General features: G+C 45.1%; 2 protein-coding genes across 5 annotated transcripts; one reads left to right on the top strand and one right to left on the bottom strand.

The window, feature by feature from the left end:
- Positions 1 to 977: 977 nt before the first annotated feature.
- vstm2a (V-set and transmembrane domain containing 2A) lies at positions 978 to 10,316 on the bottom strand. Of its 4 annotated transcripts, XR_005942553.1 has the most exons (6): positions 9,867 to 10,316; positions 8,561 to 8,730; positions 5,449 to 5,499; positions 3,799 to 4,189; positions 2,189 to 2,428; positions 1,969 to 2,069 (listed from the first exon to the last, which is right to left on the bottom strand). XR_005942553.1 is itself a non-coding variant. In XM_041183294.1 (5 exons), exons 1-5 carry the CDS (start codon positions 9,943 to 9,945, stop codon positions 2,415 to 2,417), a joined length of 705 nt encoding a protein of 234 aa, XP_041039228.1. In that variant the 5' UTR covers positions 9,946 to 10,316; the 3' UTR covers positions 978 to 2,414. The 4 variants fall into 4 exon arrangements, 3 of the variants coding, with proteins under 3 accessions (XP_041039228.1, XP_041039227.1, XP_041039226.1); XM_041183294.1 differs by having other exon boundaries at positions 978 to 2,428; XM_041183293.1 differs by lacking the exon at positions 2,189 to 2,428 and having other exon boundaries at positions 978 to 2,188.
- Positions 2,406 to 13,817, top strand: LOC121275712 (60S acidic ribosomal protein P1-like). Its single transcript, XM_041183296.1, has 2 exons — positions 2,406 to 2,558; positions 13,401 to 13,817. Exon 2 carries the CDS (start codon positions 13,488 to 13,490, stop codon positions 13,815 to 13,817), a length of 330 nt encoding a protein of 109 aa, XP_041039230.1. The 5' UTR covers positions 2,406 to 2,558; positions 13,401 to 13,487.
- Positions 13,818 to 18,152: the final 4,335 nt, after the last annotated feature.

Genomic DNA, 18,152 nt, shown 5'->3' with positions numbered 1-18,152 from the left:
TACGTCCTCGCACCATTTAAACGAACGAATGGGACAGAGGAGTTTGCCAGCTTTTCAAAAGGAGGGTGCCGATTTGATTGTCGGGTTATATTTCTTCTAAATAAGGCTGTAAATAAACGTGGAAAACCTTTGCAGGGCGTGGGGGGAAAAGAACAGGAGTAATAGGCCGAACGGCCTTTTTTCTGTGCTGGATTATGCTATGACAATGTATAAATACATAGTATACATATATACATAGCGTTTATACAGCGCCTCTTACGACCCCAGGATGTCCCAACTAATGAACTGTGGCCACTGTTGGAATATAGAAAACATGACAGCCAATTTGTGCACAGCAAGCTCCCACAAACAGCAATGTGATGACGATCAGATAATGTTTTTTCTTACTGATGTTGAATTGAGTCGTGGCACACTAAATCCCCTGCTTCTCCTTGGGATCTTTTATGTCCCTTTAAGATTTCATTGGAAAGACCGCACCTCCGACACGCCAGCATCCCCTCAGTGCTGCTCGGGAGCGTCAGTTCAATATTCTACACCCAAAACATGGCGTAGCCCGCTGGATCACCCTAAGAGACGCCCCCGTCTCCTGTTTGAACATGTACCAATTTACAGACACTTTGCTAATAAAACAGGACCCAATAATGTTGCTAAGTCCCCACCTTCAGCGTCTCCAACGTCCTTCTCCTGGAAGCATATATTGGCAGTGAGTGGGTGGCGAGATGCATTAAGAGTGCTGAATGGTCCCTACGACCGACAGGGTTTACTAACAGAGATTAATTTGAGAAGCTGATATTTCCTTACTCATTTCACATTCTCCCGCACAGTAAAGCATCATGAGATGATTAAATTGATATAGACGGTTGGGGGCCACATAACTTGCACATTTAATTTCAACATTTGAACCGACCAGCACAGCAGGAACTATTCTTTAATTGCAGTTCGAAACAAAGACGAATGAAAAAAATAGAACATTCCCCTTGTGTTTTTTTTTGTTTAATTCTAAGTGATTTAGTCTCTACATAATATTTCCAGTCGGTATCTTTGCGGTCTAACGTTCACCGTGTTGCGATTGGGTGAGGGCGGATCACAGGAAGATGACATTTAATTACAGAGAAATTAAACATGACCTCAGTCAACATTAACGCGATTCGTAATATTCTCTTAACTTGCTTTCTTTGAAAAATAAAACACACGATACCGTCAGTTTCTTTTTCGTTGTTCACTCACAGACCGTACGAAAATTGTTTTAAATACACAACTTGCATTTCGATACGAGAAGATTGTCCAGAATCTTGAGTGAATACGTTAATAGAGGTGAAAAATAAAGGGATCACACAGTGTGGTATTATTAAAATTAGAATTCAGCCAGTTATTTGAAAGAAAAACCGTACTGGTGTCACAACGAGCATTGAAATGGCAGAGTGGGGGCTTTGGACCCTCTATAGGGGAAGGGGTATAACGACAGCACACTGAGAAGCAGTAATTTATCTGGCTTAGATCGGCTCTGCACATACAGGAGATCCCAACGAGTTGATATATCAAACGAGTACAGGTAAAATGAAACATCCAGGTGCTGAGAGCGGAGTTGCACATGTCCTGAAGGTGTCTCTATTGCAATGAGAATCCTGCACACACTTACACAGAGAATTATGATGGAAATCAAGGCTTCTTATACATTCGAAGGATGGTCAGGATACCATTAAAGTGGAGGTGGCGCAGTTAAAATCTTGCACCCACGCTGAATTTGTCAGACGCAGATGCGCTTCGGTAGCGGACAGATTTAGTTGCACCGGTCCCCTGGTGCCCGATTGTGTAAGAGGACGCCCCTAGACTTGTAACCTTGCACACGAATTGCCCCCAAAGTGGTTCATTATCAACAAAGAAATCCATTTGCAGTAAGTATCCTGAGCAATGCCGTCAATGGTGCTTTATTTCTCTCTCTCTGCCTTTGCTGCCTCTCTAAGGGCTCCCGTTTCTAGAGAATTACAGTACATTGGGTGCAGAAGGGTGGGTGTTTAAAGTCGATTTTGCTGTCCAGTCCATGGATTTTACCATCCAACCGCTCTTTGCTTTAAGAGAAAGTGATAGTGGAAAAGTCAGCACTAAGACTATAGCAAAGCACCCTTCACAAAGCCACAAAAAAGCAGCAGGACACCTAGTCCATCGCTTGCAGTTACGATCGTCGTACCTGCGGAAGAAGTTAAAATATTCGCTCATCTGGAAGATTTTGTTTCCAAATATTTCTTAGCAACGTTTCTCAACACATGTATTTCAAATTAACGCTGGCGTTTCCTGTTAACGCCCGTCCATTTGGCTTGGCATGCATTCACACAACATGACACACAGTCCGACCCTGATAAAAGCCCAAAGGGGCAGCAAAGTGATCTGAAGAGGAAGGCGGCATTCTCAGAGACTCAACATCTAGTTACTGAAAGAACAAAACAGCGTGAGAATGGTGGATCTGGTGTATCACAAACAGCCGGGAGCCCTCTGAGGTGGTTTGCAGTTTATCAGCCAGGGCTTGCTGCCTGTAAGAGCTCAGTCCGACCTTATCAAAGGTAATGTTAAAACACTACACTCTACACTTTGGGAAAGCATGTATAATAATAATGTATATCTGACATACAGGGCTAACTCTGCATCATAGTAAGAATTACAGTAGAATACATTATTATAAACGGTCAGCACCGCGCTTACACAGTTAGATCAAATGCATCACACACACACACGCACACACTGCACAGAGTAGATTCTAGGGAGGCAAAGGGCATTGAAACAGGGAAGTAAAGTAACCGATTCCAAAGGGCAGTCCTATCTAATCGAATGGTTAAGGTGCTGTACCAAATGAATGGTGTTTTCTACATGGATGTAACATCGTGACTATTTGTAGAGTTTACTTGCCAGCAACCCAATAGTGACAATCCTTCCAATACAGCAGCACCCACGTGACCCTTGCGACCGGCATCACGTGATCTTTAGCATTCTTTGAAACGTGCCCTGGTCTAAATGATCCTAAACAATGACGTTCACTTAAATACCTGGCATCCCATCCAAAGCCTCTGTCCTTCTAAGCTGCTCACGCTTCGCTCTTAAGGTCTGTGATGCCGTTGGATTCAACTGCAGCTCACCTCTGGCCTTTACATTCGTGTATACTTAAGGCACTGTATACACATTGCATATGCTTTAAGAATAAACAGTTTATAGAAATGGGTTAAGGAGTATATGGCTCCCTCTGTTGGTCTACATCCGAATAAATTATAGGCTCTGGTCTCCTGGTCAACATTCTTCCCTCAGGCGTCACTGAAAAAATGGAATAACTTAAGTCATGCAGCCTATCAGGTCTTGCTTCACAGCAATGTGTGTGCTGCCTACGCAACTTCAAAAAACTGGTTGGGGGAGCACTTTAAGATGTCCCGAAGTCCCGATAAAAGGTGTTACAGAAATGGGAGCACTTTCTATACCTCATGTTCTCCAGGTTGCCCAACCACAGTGCTCCATTTGCAGCTGTTAGCCTGGATGTACATACACAGTAAATACTTACATGACACATTCTTCATGAATACATTGTGTGGGTGCTTGAGATATCTATTCATCTATTACCTCCATCTATAGGTTCACTAAAATAATACAACATGGATTTTAGGTCATTCCTTTTCTGTGTGTCACTGGGGCATAGATAAAGGTGACAGATCAAGATGGTTCAGGAAAAGTCAGCTGGACAGAGATGAGGGTGAGTTAGGCGTGTGAACGGGCCCCGCCTGATACCAGCGCTGCTGCTAAAGGCGGTGCCTTGCCTACCTGATGTGGATGTGGCGCTCTGCCTGAGAATTGTGGCGGCGGGCCTGCTGGTGGCTCCCGTCTGTCCTTTGTGCGTTACTCGGTTGTTGGGGGAGCGACGGCCCGGCCGCTCGCTGGAGGGCACGGCCGCCGCCCCAGCCCCCGCTGCTGCCGCCGCCGCCGCCGGGCCCCGCAGACCTTTGCCGTCGTGCAAGGGCAGCGGCGGCGCCTCCAGCGCCTGCAGGGCCCGGGCGTGGCTCGCGTTCACGTAGAGGTGGCCCTGAGCCTTGTACTCGTGCAGCTCCCCGTTGTTGGCGTCGGTCACCCGGCACTCGTACAAGCCTTCGTCGTCCTTCCGCACTTTGGAGATCTGCAGTTTATGGGAGATGTCGCTGCCCATCACTTTCACCGTCTGCAAAAGGCGAAGGGGTGGGGGGGAGAGAAAAAATGACCAGGTTGATCAAATAGACCACTGCCACCAGCAGAGCAGAGCCCCCATCACTCTCCAGGCACACGCGCCACCCTCATTACCCCGGCCAGAGAGAAACCATCAAAAGTCCCCACAACATCATCTAAGAAATTATGTTTAAAAAAATACAACGCAGCTGGGCCAAGTCTCAGGCGAGTAACAGTTTGTCCAAGACGCTGTACCGCACCAGAGATAATCAAGATGCAAGGAGTGTCAAGTCAGGCGACACCCTCCTGTAATTAGCTGATGTGTTAATGGCACGAGTGGGTCTGCTGTTTATTCCAAGAAGTTGGTATGTTAGAGGCGAGTTTAAGGGAGCCCCTGTTGTAAATTATTCAAGATAGACAGAAGCAAAAGCAGTGCAATTCCTGTCAGAATTTCTGGGCAAAAGGACATTCCCTACGGAGACTGGAAGCCGTCAGACCCTAGTACATCAGTGTTGAGATTTGATGACGTGATTTAGAATCAGACTAAGATTAATGGACAGATTCTGGTAAGGACTGTGTCCTATTTCGGACACTGCTTGTAGGACTGGATATCCCGGTGTTGAGATTGATTTGAAGGACACAGTAACGCCGATCACATTGACAATTGCAAAACAGTTTACTGCGCTTATTATGGTAAATCCCTGGTGTGCATTTGGTTCCACAATGTGACAGTGACAGTGACCAATTAAAGGAGCGAGCTTGTTAATTAACATTATCATTCATCGCATTTACTCCATTAGGAATTAATCGAATTTAAATGAACTTCAATTGCGAAATTTGATTACATTCATGTAAAAAAAATACCAGTTGCACATTGTCGTCTTCTGCAGGAACACGACGCGCACACAATGATAACAGCTATTGACGAGATTAATGTATTATGTAATGTGTTACCGGTGTCAATGCATTATTCCTACATCCCGTTTTGTGCTCCCGCATCAGCGTTTTCACTGTGAGGCATTGGGCAGTAGCTGTGCTTTGGAAGTGGTAAACTGATCACATCTCCCACCACCTATATTACCACCCCCACAGCCCCCCCCCCCCCCTCCCTAGGCTCCATTTAGCACCCGCAGAACTGACCACATCTCAGCATCCTCTGTCAAGAGACAGGCCACATCTCCCTCCACACGGGCTCCAGGATCATCCCAATTACAGTAAGGCCAACACAATTTGTACAGTCACCCCCGTCCCGCCTTCGGCGAGACATTTACTCACACTTATTTTCGTCTCGTCGTTGATCATTTCGCTTTGTGGCAAAGTGTCCAACTGCATAAAGACAGAACAATTGAACACAACATGAGACACAGGCACCAGTCGGGGCCGCTACTAGGCCGGCACCATTCTGCTTTAGGATGGAAATGTACCGGTGAAAATACAATTGCATTAGATTACTTTTCCTGGGCACCTCTGGTGATACAGAATAGAGTAGGCGGCGCATCAAGTGTTAAATCTGGCATTCCGATCTCCTCTGATGTGTGGATCAGTGTGAATTAAATGCCTGCTTTAAACCGGCCCCATGTTTACTGTATCTGATGGTAAAGCGGGCAGATCATGAAAGCTATCTTATCCATGTAGCCAGGCATATTGTCCTGGCTTGACGTTTTATACACCTGGCGAAACTCTAATGTTTGCCGATATTACATCGTAATCCATGAGATTATAACCAGCCAAGTTCTCCCAGTGCAATACTCGGCTCACTTCCTGGAGGCTCTTTTTTTTTAAGGAATTGGACGGGGTACAGATCTAGTTATCTACCCTGCTCTTTTTCACAGCCTGTGTGACACATTAGCAATAGAATGGGGTGAAGCAAAGTGACTGGCACTCACAGCTGTGTGGTAAAGTCTGGATGTTAAGGGCGACATATCCTTATGTCTTCATGTGGATGTAATTCCCTTGAATCGCGGGCTGCATTTGCTTCGACTTCTAACAAGCAGTGGCTGCTTAGAGCTTCTCCCTGTTTCATGCTTCATGCACATTTAGATTGCAGTCCCTTCACTTTAGGCTCTCCCCCAACCGATCTCTCCACCGCCCGCCTCCGAGAACTCGGTTCTTTGATCGCGGGGGTATTTTCTTGTCTAACTGACAAGCCACAGATTTTTTTTAGGCTGGGTTTCCATCCGTGAATCTGACAAAACCCCGCTATTTGGAGAGAAGCGCCCAATGTTAACTCGAGTTGTGTTCTGTAAGCAATAAATGAGGGGCATCTCTTCAAGTAGAACAACATCGATTTCGAGTCAATCTGCTCAACGCGTGGCGCGCCTTGTGTTTAATACCACCATTTTAAGTCTCATTCTTCTTTAAAGGGTTCATATCGGGAAAAGAAATCAGGCCACAAAAGGGAGACTGCAGTTTTGATCTTCTGCCTGCAACACTTGTGTTTTTCTAGATATGCCCGAGTTACTGCAGGGTGTTTAGTTTTCACTTAAGGGTAGAGGGGGAAGAGATACCACCCAGTTGAGAATACACCCCCGTATCCAGCTAACCTCAAAGCCACAATGGAGTCAAATTTAATGAGTCAATTTAGATTCAACTGATGCAAAACAGGGTTAAAAAACTGATAGTATGGGGGAATGTGTGTGAGGGTGTGTGTGAGTGGGTGTGTGACTGTGGGTATGTGTGAGGGTGAATGTAGGGCTATGTTAAGGAGTACAAGAGGGAGCATGTGTTGGGGTGTGTGAGAGTGTGTGTATGTGTGAAGCTGTGTGTGAGGGGCTGTAAGTGTGAAGGAGTGTGAAAAAGTGTGGGCTAGGGTGTGATCCGTAGTATGTGCAGAGGTGTGTGTGCAGGGGTGCGTGAGGAGGTGTGTGAATGGAGAGGGTGTGATGGAGCATGAGGGAGTGTGTGCTAGCATGTGTGGGTGAGGGAGTGGGAGGCAATGTGAAGGTATGTGTATGTCTGTGAGTGTGTGACAATTGTGGTGTTTAAGAGAAGTGTGTCTGAATGTGTGTGAGGATTTGTGTGTGGGTGAGGGGTTGTCTGTGTGTTTGAGGGTGTGCGCATGTGAGGGTGTGTGTGTTTCAGGGCATGTGTTTGTGAGTGTGTGTATGTGTGTGTGTACATGCACATGTGAATTCTTGTTTGAGAGTGTGTCTTTAAGGAATTGTGTATGGGTGTGGGTGTGAGGAAGTGTGTGTGTGTCTCAGGGAGTGTAAGTGTGCACATGGGCTTTCTTGAGGGTATGTGTGTGGGGATGTTTTTTGTATGGGTGTGTGAGGGGTAGTGTGAATGTGGGAGGTTTGGGAGTGAATGTGTATGCATAGGAGAGCACGTGTGTTCAAGTGTGTGCATGTGTGTGTGAGAGAGGGGATTGTGTGCACGTGTATATGTATGGGATATGTATTTATGTTTGTGTTTGTAAGATAGTTTGGGTGATGGTATGTAAGCAAGTGTGCACAAGAAACTGTTTCTGTTTCTGTGTGTGTGAAGAGTGTGTGAGAGGATGTGGAGGGATGTATGGAAGAGTATGAGTGTGTGTGTATGAGGGTGAGTGTGTTTGAACATCTGCGTGTGTGTTAGACTGTATGTGTTTAAGGATATGTGTGTGGGAGTATGTGTGTGCAGGGGTGTGTGTATTTGTTTGTGAGGGGGTGCATGAGTGTGTACATGCGTGTGTGAAATGTGTGTGTAAGGGTGCCTGTATATGAGGGAATGTGTGTGTGTGTGTGAGGATCTGTGTGGAGTGTGTGTGTCTGGAGTGTATGTGTGTGTAAGTGTGCTTCTGTTTGAAATGGTGTGTGTGGGCATATGTGGAGTGTGTGTGTGTGTGTGTGTGTGAATGTGCAAGTGTGTGAGGGTCCCTGTTTATGTATGTAAGGGGGCATGTGTGTGAGGGAGTGTGTGCATGTGTGAGAGTGCATGTGCTGAGGGAATATGTGCAAGTGTGGAAGATGGACTGTGCATGTGTATGAGGGTGTGTGTATATGTTTGCGTGAGGGGTGGTGTATGGAGTCTACTTGAAGTTGTGATGTAAGGGTGTATGTATGCAAGGTGTGTGCATGCGTATAAAGCAGTGTGTGTAAGGAGGTAGGTGTGTGAAGGAGTGTGTGAGGAAGTGTGTGTGTGTGTGTGTGAGGGAGTGTGTGCACGGTGTGTGTGTGAGGGAGTGTGTGAGCCTGTGTGTGTCAGGGTGAGTGTGTTGGAAAGTGTATGTGTATGTGTGTGTGAGAGAGAGGGATGTGTATGTGTGAACGCGTTTGTGCCAAGGTGAGTGCGTTTGAACGCGCGCGTGTGTGTGTCAGGGTGTAAGGACATGTGGAGAGAAGGGTGCACTCAGAAGGCGAGCAAAATAATTAGCACTGTCGCCCCAGAACTGTCGAGTCGCGGGTACCTGGATCTTGCTGGTCTCTGGGCTGTATTCCTGCTCGGATGGAGCTCGAATGAACCACCACTGGATCTCCAGGTAATAGGACGGGGAGCCGCTGCCCCTGAAAGCGCAGGCCATTTCCACATTGTCTCCTTCTCTCGCCGTCACACTCTCGGGGAGCTCAGTGAATCGGGCTATAATGAACAAATGTTCAGATTGGATCAAAAAGCGCAGGAACTTCTCCAGTCAAATCATTACCGAAAACATGATGCAGCCGAAACCAGAGTTCTGACATCCCAGTGCCCCCCACACGTAGCGCCCTAGCATGCAACAGCTGGACTCGCTGCTTTTTAAAAAAAAGACCTGGTGTTAATCCATTTATTAAATCAGTCCGCACTCTCCATCCTTTTCCACCGTGCGTGTATTAATAATTATTTTCATAAAACATTTTTAAATACGAGTCAGACGGTGAATACAAATGAGAACCGGAATCCACAGATAATGCAACCTTCTCACGTGCTTACATAAAGTAATGCTTAACATTAAGTGATAGACAGTAAATTTATTCTCTCTATGGATCCTCTCTCCATCGGTTCTTCGTTATACCATTTCCTCGATCTTTTTTTTTCACTTTCTGGTTATCCTCCCTCTGACTTTTCTTCCCATTGATCCTTCATTTCACACATCTCTCTCTCCGCCCCTCTTTTACCCCGTTCCTTCCCTCTCCTCGCTCTCCCATTTCCCGTCTCACATTCAATCCCACCCCCCCCCCCTTTCTATCCTTCACCTCCCCTGCGCTTCACCTTTTCGTCAAATTCTTCCTTCCTTCCTCAGTAAAGCTCTCACACAAACGTATCTTGTTTTATTGCAGGGCTACAGAGCGAGGGGTTAATCGCTGTTTAACCTCTAACTGCTGGGACTTTCGGGTGTGTGTATATGTGAGAGAGAGAGATGGGGGAGGAATGAGTCTCTTCGGGGTGCATGTTTTTGTAGGTCTATTGCCTGCAATCTTCCCCTCTTTACCTCAATACCTGACTGACCGACCCAATCCAACAGCCCAGAACCCAGAGAGCCCCTTCCAGCCGCGGTAATTGCAATGCTGTTACTTCCCTATACCAATAAATCGTGTCCCCCCACCACCCCCCCCGAACCACCACCACCCCCCAAAAAAAACAGTTTCAATAATTCCAGCTATCAGCAAGAGTGGTTATACAAGCAGCAACATGTAACTCTCTCTCTCTCTCTCTGTCTGTCTCGCTTTAATCTCAAGTCACAGGAGCCTTAAAAGGGGGGGGGGGGGGGGGTTATGGATTAAAAGCCACAGACTTACCTTGGGATGAAAAACCCAGATGAGCGCAAAAAACAAAAAGGCACCCAAATCCAAGAGAAAGAGGGGAGGTCTCCATCATCCCAAACAGACATCAGCAGCCAAGTGTTCAGCCGTCCTGATAAATTAGTAAAGCGAAACTGTAATTCTTCTTGGGAGCCGCTCTGATAGCTGCTGCATTCTGCTCCCGCCTTGTTGTGTGTGTGTGTTGCGTTGTGTGTGTGTGTGTGTGTATGTTTGTTGGAGATCAAGGTTTCTGGAGGTGAGCTATATTGCAGCTCATTAGCCCAGCTCCAGAGTGGAGGGACCGCCGTTGGCCGAAGCTGCCGCTCTTCTCGGTACCTGTCTCCAGTGCGTCAGTCACTTCTGCCCATGGCGTCTTCGCCCTCATCACGTTCTCTGAGCAGCCCCAGGAAATATCCGCCCATCATCAGACCAATCAACCTCACACGCTGCCACTCTCACTCCCCGCTCCGAATGGTTCGAACCCAGCAACGTGCCCGATGCAAAAAAAACACACCACCGATTCGCCCACTTTACGGAGGTGGGGGGGGGGGGGGCGGGAAAGAAAGGAGGATCAGAGAGCCATTCTTTGCATCGCAAAAGCCCGTGTTAGTGACAAATGGTCGCAATCCAACTAATGCACTCGAGGCAAAAGATGAACTTCACTACTTGGCATTTCAAAGTATTCCGCCACCCCCCCCCCCCCCCCACCCCGCGCTGTAACTCCTGCAGTTTGGAGCACTGGATATCGCCGCAGAGTGTGTGCTGTGCACTGGGGCGGAGGTTTAATGCGGTCCGTGTCTTGTTTGAACACTGCAACTTCTATAGCATTGGTCCCTTAACCAAATTGGCGCCCATTATCGTTCAGCCCGACTGCGCCGAGCGAGGTGGAGATGAGTCCAGTTCCATTTTGCCAGGTTACCTCAGGAGCACTTAACATCAACAGTGGAAAAGAATAAAACAAACTTCACAAATTGGCAGTGGACTTATCCAACAAGGTGATTTAAAAAAAAAAATCCATTCTCTGTCGCTGGATTGATTTCCCCATTTATTAAAATGATAATCAGAATGGTCAATGCAATGTGAATAGAGAATTGAACAATAACTATCAGACATCCTCTGATCCTGCAGTTTACATACCCTGATGTCTGCTGTCACACCGAAAGATGATCGGAGAGTTAACAGAAGGGACCAGAAAGCTTATTATCCCAAGTGGAACACACGCAGTCGCCATTTGCAAACTGAGATGCTCTGATTTGAACATCAACAGGATCAGTTTACCACACTAGGAAAACAACCCTAACCACTGTTCTTGCCTTCACATGGTACCCTGGTCTTCACTGCTTGCAACAGGTCTACTTCCTGACTCACCAGTCTAATCCACCACCAACGATTTCATAAGCACTGGAACAACACACTAGGCAGTGATGTTTTTACTAACTTTATAACATTAACAAATGCTTAGGCTCATGGAACATCTTTACCCTTGTAAAATGTCTCAAGGTGCTTCACAGGAGCATTATCAAACGAAATTTGACAAGAGGCACCTAAGATGTCAGGGCAGATGAATAAGGTAGGCCATAAGGAGTGTCTGAAATGAGGAAAGAGAGGTAGAGAGGCGGAGAGGTTTAGTGAAGAGGGAATTCCCAAATTTAAGCCCTTGGCAGCTGAAGGCAGGCTCACCAGTGCTGTAATGGTTAAAATTAGGAATGCTCAACAGGCTAGAATTAGTGAAGTGCAGACATCTTGGAGGATTGTGGGCTGGAGGCTTTTACAGAGATAGGGAGGGGTGAGGCCATGGAGGGATTTGACCAAAAGCCGATGTAAGTCATTGAGCAAAGGGATGATGGGTGAGCAGGAATTTGTGCAGGTTAGAATATGGGCAGCAGAGTTTTGGACCTCAAGTTCACAGAGTGTAGAGTGTGGGAGGGCTGGCCAGGAGCACTGTGGGATAGTCAATTCCAAAGGTAACAAAGGCATGAATGAGGGTTTTAGCAGCTGATGAGCTGAGGTAAGGGTGAAATTGGGCAATTTTGCTAAAGTGGCAATAAGGGGTCATGGCAATGGCACAGAGGTATGATTGAAAGCTCAGCTTGGGGTCAAATGTTGCCAGGGAGAGGGTTGGAGTTAATAGCTAAGGAGTGATGGTTGTGCCAGGGACCGAAGACAATCTCCTTGGTCATCCCATTATTTAATCGAAGGCAACTTCTGCACATCCAGAATGGATGTCGGATAAGCAGTTTAATAATTTAGCGACACTGAAGGAATTGAAAGCGATGATGGTGATGATAGAGCTGGGTGCTGTCAGTACACATGTGAAAACAACAAATTGGATTTTATACAGCCCATTGTGATGGGAGCCATGGCGACTGGGTACACTTAATCATGGGATAGTTCCTTGCATCTGTAACCCAGCACAGGCAAACATCCCCTCATTAATTCAGAGGGCAGAAGGGACTAATGTGGCATTCCCAGCCACTGGGGGTGGGATGTCAATTAGGATCATTATTGAGTCATTAATGAGTTGGTTTTCTGACTGGTGGGCAGCTCAACAAAATCCTAGCCAATGTCACCAAGGATCAGCATATAGATAGGAAATAGGAGAGGGGCCAAGGATAGTTCCTTTGGGGACATCAGATGTAGCTTTGCAGGATGGGGGAAGAGATCCATTGCAGCGGATATTCTGGCTATATAAACAGATCTGTTTATAAACAGATGGATAAGAATGGAATGAGGTGAGAGCAGTCCCACCCAGCTGGACTGCAATGGAGAGGTCTTGGAGGAAGGTGATGTGGTCAGCTGCGACAAAGGCTGCAGACAGGACAAGAAGGAGGAGGAAGGATAGTTTGCCTTTGTCACAATCACATTGGATGCCATTTATGACTTTGGTAAGGCCTGTTTTAGTACTGTGGCAGGGGTGGAGACAGAGTATCACAGTATCTTCATAGTGTAGAAGGAGGCCATTCGGCCCATTGAGCCTGCACTGGCTCTCTGAAAGAGCATTCCATCTAGTTCCACTTCCCTGCCTTATCCCCGTAACATTGCACATTCTCTCTTTTCAGGTGGCAATCCGATTCCCTTTTGAATACCTTGATCACACCTGCCTCCACCACCCTTTCAGGAAGTTCGTTCCAGACTCCAGCTACCCTCTGGGTGATTTTTTTTTTTCTCACATCACATTAACTCATTTTGCAAATTATTTTGAATCTGTGCCCTCTAGTTGTTGATGTTCTCTTGAGTGTGAACTGTTTCTCACTATTTACCCTGTCCATACCCCTCAGGATCTTGAATACCTTTATCAGGTCCCCTCACAGCCTTCTTTTCTCCAATTAAAACAGCTCCAATCTTTCCAATCTATCCTCATAGCTATAGTTCTTCACCCCAGGAATCATTCTTGTGAATCTCCTCTGTACTGTCTCCAATGCCTTTGTATCCTTCCTCAAGTATGGCACACAGAGCTGGATGCAGTACTCCAGATGAGGCCTAATTAGTGTCTTATACAAATTCCTCTTACTTGCTTCTTGCTCTGCCCAGTTCGGAAGTGCTTGGTTCTTCTGATTGAAGCTAAGGCCAAGATTCTCCTGACGACTAGCAACATCAGACCCACAGAGATTCAGCGCCATGGCCTCCACCTTGGAACTTGCCTGTATCTACAGTGCACTCATCCTGCATGACGACGAGGTCACCGTGACTGAAGACAAATTCAATGCCCTGATCAAGATGGTTGGTGTAACTATTGAGCCTTTCTGGCCCAGTCTGTTTGCCAAGGCATTGGCTAATATTGACATCAATAGTCTGACCTGCAATGTTGGTGCTGTTGGTAGTGCCCCATCTGCTGCAGCAGCTGTTTCGACTGCTGCCCCTGGTGCTGCTGAAGAGAAAAAGGAAGAGAAGAAACAGGAGGAATCTGAAGAGTCTGATGATGACATGGGCTTTGGTCACGTTGACTAAATGCACCATGCAACATGATTGTTACAATTAAAAATATAAAAATGGAAAAAAAAATGACCTCCTTACTCTTGTACTCAATGCCCCTATTAATAAAGCCTAACATGCTATCTGCTTTACTAACTGCTCCCTCAACATTTCCTGCCATCTTGAATTACCTATGTATGTATACACTGAGGTTCCTCTGTTCCTGCACCTTCTTTAGAGTGTCTCCCTTTATTTTATACTCTCTCTCCATATTCTTCCTGCAAAACGAATCACCTCACATTTCTCTGCATTGAGCTTCATCTGCCACTTGACTGCCCAATCCACCGACATGCCTATGCCCTTTTGAAGTTCAAGACTTCCCCATCACAGTTGACAACATTTCCAATCTCTGTATCATCTGCAAATTTTGAACTCATGTCCTGCACACAGTCTAAGTCATTAATATTTATCAGGAAGAGCAAGGGTCCCAGCATTGACCCCTGGGGAATTCCATTACAAACCTTCCTCGAATCTGAAAAACAACCATTTACCACTACTCTCTGATTCCTGTCACGCAGCCAATTTCTTATCCAAGTGCCTACTTTCTTTTTTATTCCATGACCTAGAATTTTGCTCCCAAGTCTAACGTGTGGCACTATATCAAATGCCTTTTGAAAATCACATCAACAGCATTTCTTTTCCTTTTTTTATTCTTTTGATGGGATGTGGGCATCACTGGCAAGGCTAACATTTATTGCCTATCCCTAATTGCTCTTGAATTGAGTGTCTTACTCGGCCATTTCAGAGGGCAGTTAACAATCAGCCATGTTGCTGAGGATCTGGAGTCACGTGTAGGCCAGACCAGCGAAGGACATGTCCCTAAAGGACATTAGTGAACCAGATGGGCTTTCACCACAATCGAGGATAGTTTCATGGTCACCATTGCTGAGACTAGCTTTCAAATTCTTTTTAATTTTCTTTAATTGAATTTAAATTCCACCTGTTGCCACAGTGAGATTTGAACCTATGTACCCAGAGCCTTAACCTGGATCTCTGGATTATCAGCCCAGTGACATTGCCATGACACCACCATCTACCACCTGACTGGCAGGATTCAAATATGGAGTTCTGGGAAAGTTAGGTATGCATTTGTGAGGCATCAACAAGTTCAAGACTTTGATGAGGAACTTTGCATGGATGAACAGGTTAATGCTTCAGTGGGGGAGTATTGACAGGGATTGAAGGAGAGGGTGATATTATCTGAGCTAACATGTGAGCCAGGAAGTTGGGTGGTCAGCAGCTTAGTGGGGATAATCAAATGCATTATTTGTCCACAATAAAGAGCGTTTTCAGAACCCTACAAAATAAATCCTTGCATAATTTTGGCCTGGGTTAATGTTATCTATCAGAAACAGATTGCTTTTGTTTGTAATGTCACCTGATTTCCACTTCCCAAATATCCTTAGGGCCCATTCTCAGTCTTCTGTTGTTCCATGTTCACTGTGGCTATTATTCAAATGATGAACAATAAGATTCGGGATGTTCAGAAAACCCGTCATGTCATCTGTAGGTTAGAAGTAGTAAATCATTTGCACAACAGATTGAGAGTTTCAGGCTGTGTTCCACTCCCCCATATGCCATATGCCAAGTGCCCTGTATCACATCCTCTACATGCTCCATAGCGCTGCTTGTTAGTGTCTGTGTAGGTTACTCAGAAATGACAATGCATTCACTATGTAACAGAGTGTATGTACACAGTGCCCTCAAAGATCGTTATTCAGTACTAAGGCAATGAGCAATCATGAAGAACATTTTGGGAGTCATTCAGTTTATCATCCTTTGCTTTAGGAGGAACATAACATGTTTCATTTTGATTCAGGAATGTTTTATTACCTCTTAATGGTTTTGTTTAGTTACATTCTGCTATCAATTATGTTTGTGAGTATTACTATTGCCAACAGTAGCACAAAAACTATTAAAACCAAATAAGATGCTCAGCAAAAAAACATTTCATGACCATTCTGTTTTTACTTTCGGCAAAAATAAATGGGCAAGTAATAATATAGATCAGCCCTACTTTATAGGGTAACCCCCTTGTCACATTACCATCTGTTAACTCACAAATCTAAATGCTTTGCAGGCAGAGTGCATCTCTCTTTCCATCTGTCTACCAATGGTTTATTTTTCTTATGCTTCTTCATTTTCCATATCTCACTTTAACCTCATTCTCTTGATGTCACCTCTTTCCCAGGATATTCCCATTTCTCTTAAGAATTAAAAAAAAATCCATTCTGTTGCCTCTGTTCTCAGTACTGTGACTCTCTGGTGTCTTCTTCCTTTGCATTGTGAGTTCATTTTCTCTATGTTCTGCACCTATCCCATTTTTCACTGGATTTTTCTCCCCCACTTATCCATATTCCCTCTCAACCTGTCTTCTTTTCTCCCTTGACATTTCATGTCTCTGTCCCTGGGGTGTAATCCCTTAACCCGATAACAATTGTCACATTTTTCTACCTTAGAATTTCCTACTTTGCCTCCCCCTTTATCAGCTTCTAACCTTCATCTTTGGCCTTACAACATCTTCAACAGTATGAACCAGCATGCTGGCTTTGCCAGATCATCAAAGTATACATTTCTTGTTGATCTATGGAATATTCCCAAAGTAGCACTTCCAACTAATTAATGGTGGGTTCCATGGCCGTGACATATCAAGTATTTTCGTATCCATGAATTTATAGGAATGCACTCAACATCCAATTTCATGCTCCAAATAGTAATTGATAGTGAGCATTACAAAGATTACATTATACCCTACTGAGTAACATGGAAGAGCATGTTAATTGACTTATAGTAGCCCAGTTAGTCAACCTACCCATCATTGTGTCTCCAATGACATGTACGCTGCTCATGTCTCATAAAAAAGAACATTTTCTAGATTCCTCCTGTTCACTGACATTTTTTGCAATGCAGCTTCTGTATCATTAGAGTGTTTGACTCACTAGGCTGCAATGTCTTCCCTCACATATGGAACTCAGCACAGCTCTCAGGCTCTGGCTGTCTTTTTCCTGCATAGTTGTCTTGGTAACCCTCCACAGCGGTGAAAAAATGAGCCACGACCTTTATATTCCTCCAATAAAACTCAGTCATTTCTCTTTGCACTCCCCCGAACTGTCCCATTTCCATTGGCCTCCTGCTTTGCACAATATCTTGGGATACTTTCATAACATTCACAAAACTAAAAAATACAAGGGATTGTTGTTGCTGCTGTTGATACCTTTTGTATTTTGCATTGGCAGTGAAACCAAATCCAAGAGATGGACTTGCATTCCAGACACCATGTGCTGGTAGCATATCTCCAGTTAGCAGTGTCTGTCTAATTTAAAATCTGAAAATGAAAATATAAAAATGATGTGCTTGTAAACAGTGACACTTTGATGTTACTTGTTAATGACTATTTATGCAGTAGCCACTTGACATTGTAAGCTTATTTTGTATTTACTAGTTTTGAAGTTTTTTTCTGCAATGTATGACAATTCCTTGGCTATTACAAGAAGCATTGGGAAGAAGGGGAGATGGTGGCATTGTGATATTGTCGCTGCACTGGTATTGCACTAGACCCGGGTTTGGGGTTTCTTTGGGGACCCGGGTTTGAATCTGACCATGGCAGATGATAGAATTTGAATTCAATAAAAACCTGGAATTAAAAATCTAATGATGACCACAAAACCATTGCTGATTGTTGTTAAAATACCCATCTGGTTCACTAATGTCCTTTAGGGGAGAAAATCTGCTGTCCTTACCTGGACAGCTGATGTGTGACTCCAGACCCAAATCAAGGTGGTTGACTCTTAACAATGCCCTCTGAGCAAGGTCATTTAGGAATGGGCAATAAATTCTAGCCTAGCCAGATTCAGAAGAAAGAAATCATGTATCTCTCACATCCTCAGGAACCCCTTAAACACGTCACAGGCAATTAATTACTTTTGATTCCCAGGTATTTTTGGTAAACACAGCAGCTGATTTGCACAATAATGGGAGCCCACAAACAGTAATGAGGTGAATGATCAGATAATTTGTTTAAATGGTATTGATTTAGAGAGAAATGTTGGCCAGGATACCAGGTAAACTCCATAACTCTTCTCTAAATAATATCAGAGGCTTGAATTTTTCATTTGTTGGGCGCACACTATCGCTGGGCCCGGGAATAGATGGGAAATGGGCCATCGACCACACTTGACACCTGATCGCAATTTGAGGCGCTGAGAAAGGGTCAGCACTGCCAGTGGGGGTGGGAAGAGGGTGGGCGCTGACGTCACCGCGGGTGCTGATGAGCGCTTCCAGTGAGGTCCCTGAAGGTAGACCTCCACAGAA

Source organism: Carcharodon carcharias, chromosome 3 (assembly GCF_017639515.1).
Source record: "Carcharodon carcharias isolate sCarCar2 chromosome 3, sCarCar2.pri, whole genome shotgun sequence".
Classification (NCBI taxonomy): domain Eukaryota; kingdom Metazoa; phylum Chordata; class Chondrichthyes; order Lamniformes; family Lamnidae; genus Carcharodon; species Carcharodon carcharias.
This window is presented reverse-complemented; position numbering and strand designations above follow the sequence as displayed.

Coding starts and splice junctions, on each gene's coding strand:
- LOC121275712 (XM_041183296.1), top strand. CDS start 13,488: ATGGCCTCCACCTTGGAACTTGCCTGTATCTACAGTGCACTCATCCTG.
- vstm2a (XM_041183292.1), bottom strand. CDS start 9,945: ATGATGGAGACCTCCCCTCTTTCTCTTGGATTTGGGTGCCTTTTTGTT. Junction 5,500..8,560: donor CAGAGACCAGCAAGATCCAG/GTACCCGCGACT, acceptor GTCTTTATGCAG/TTGGACACTTTGCCACAAAG. Junction 4,190..5,448: donor ACGACGAGACGAAAATAAGT/GTGAGTAAATGT, acceptor CGCCTTTTGCAG/ACGGTGAAAGTGATGGGCAG.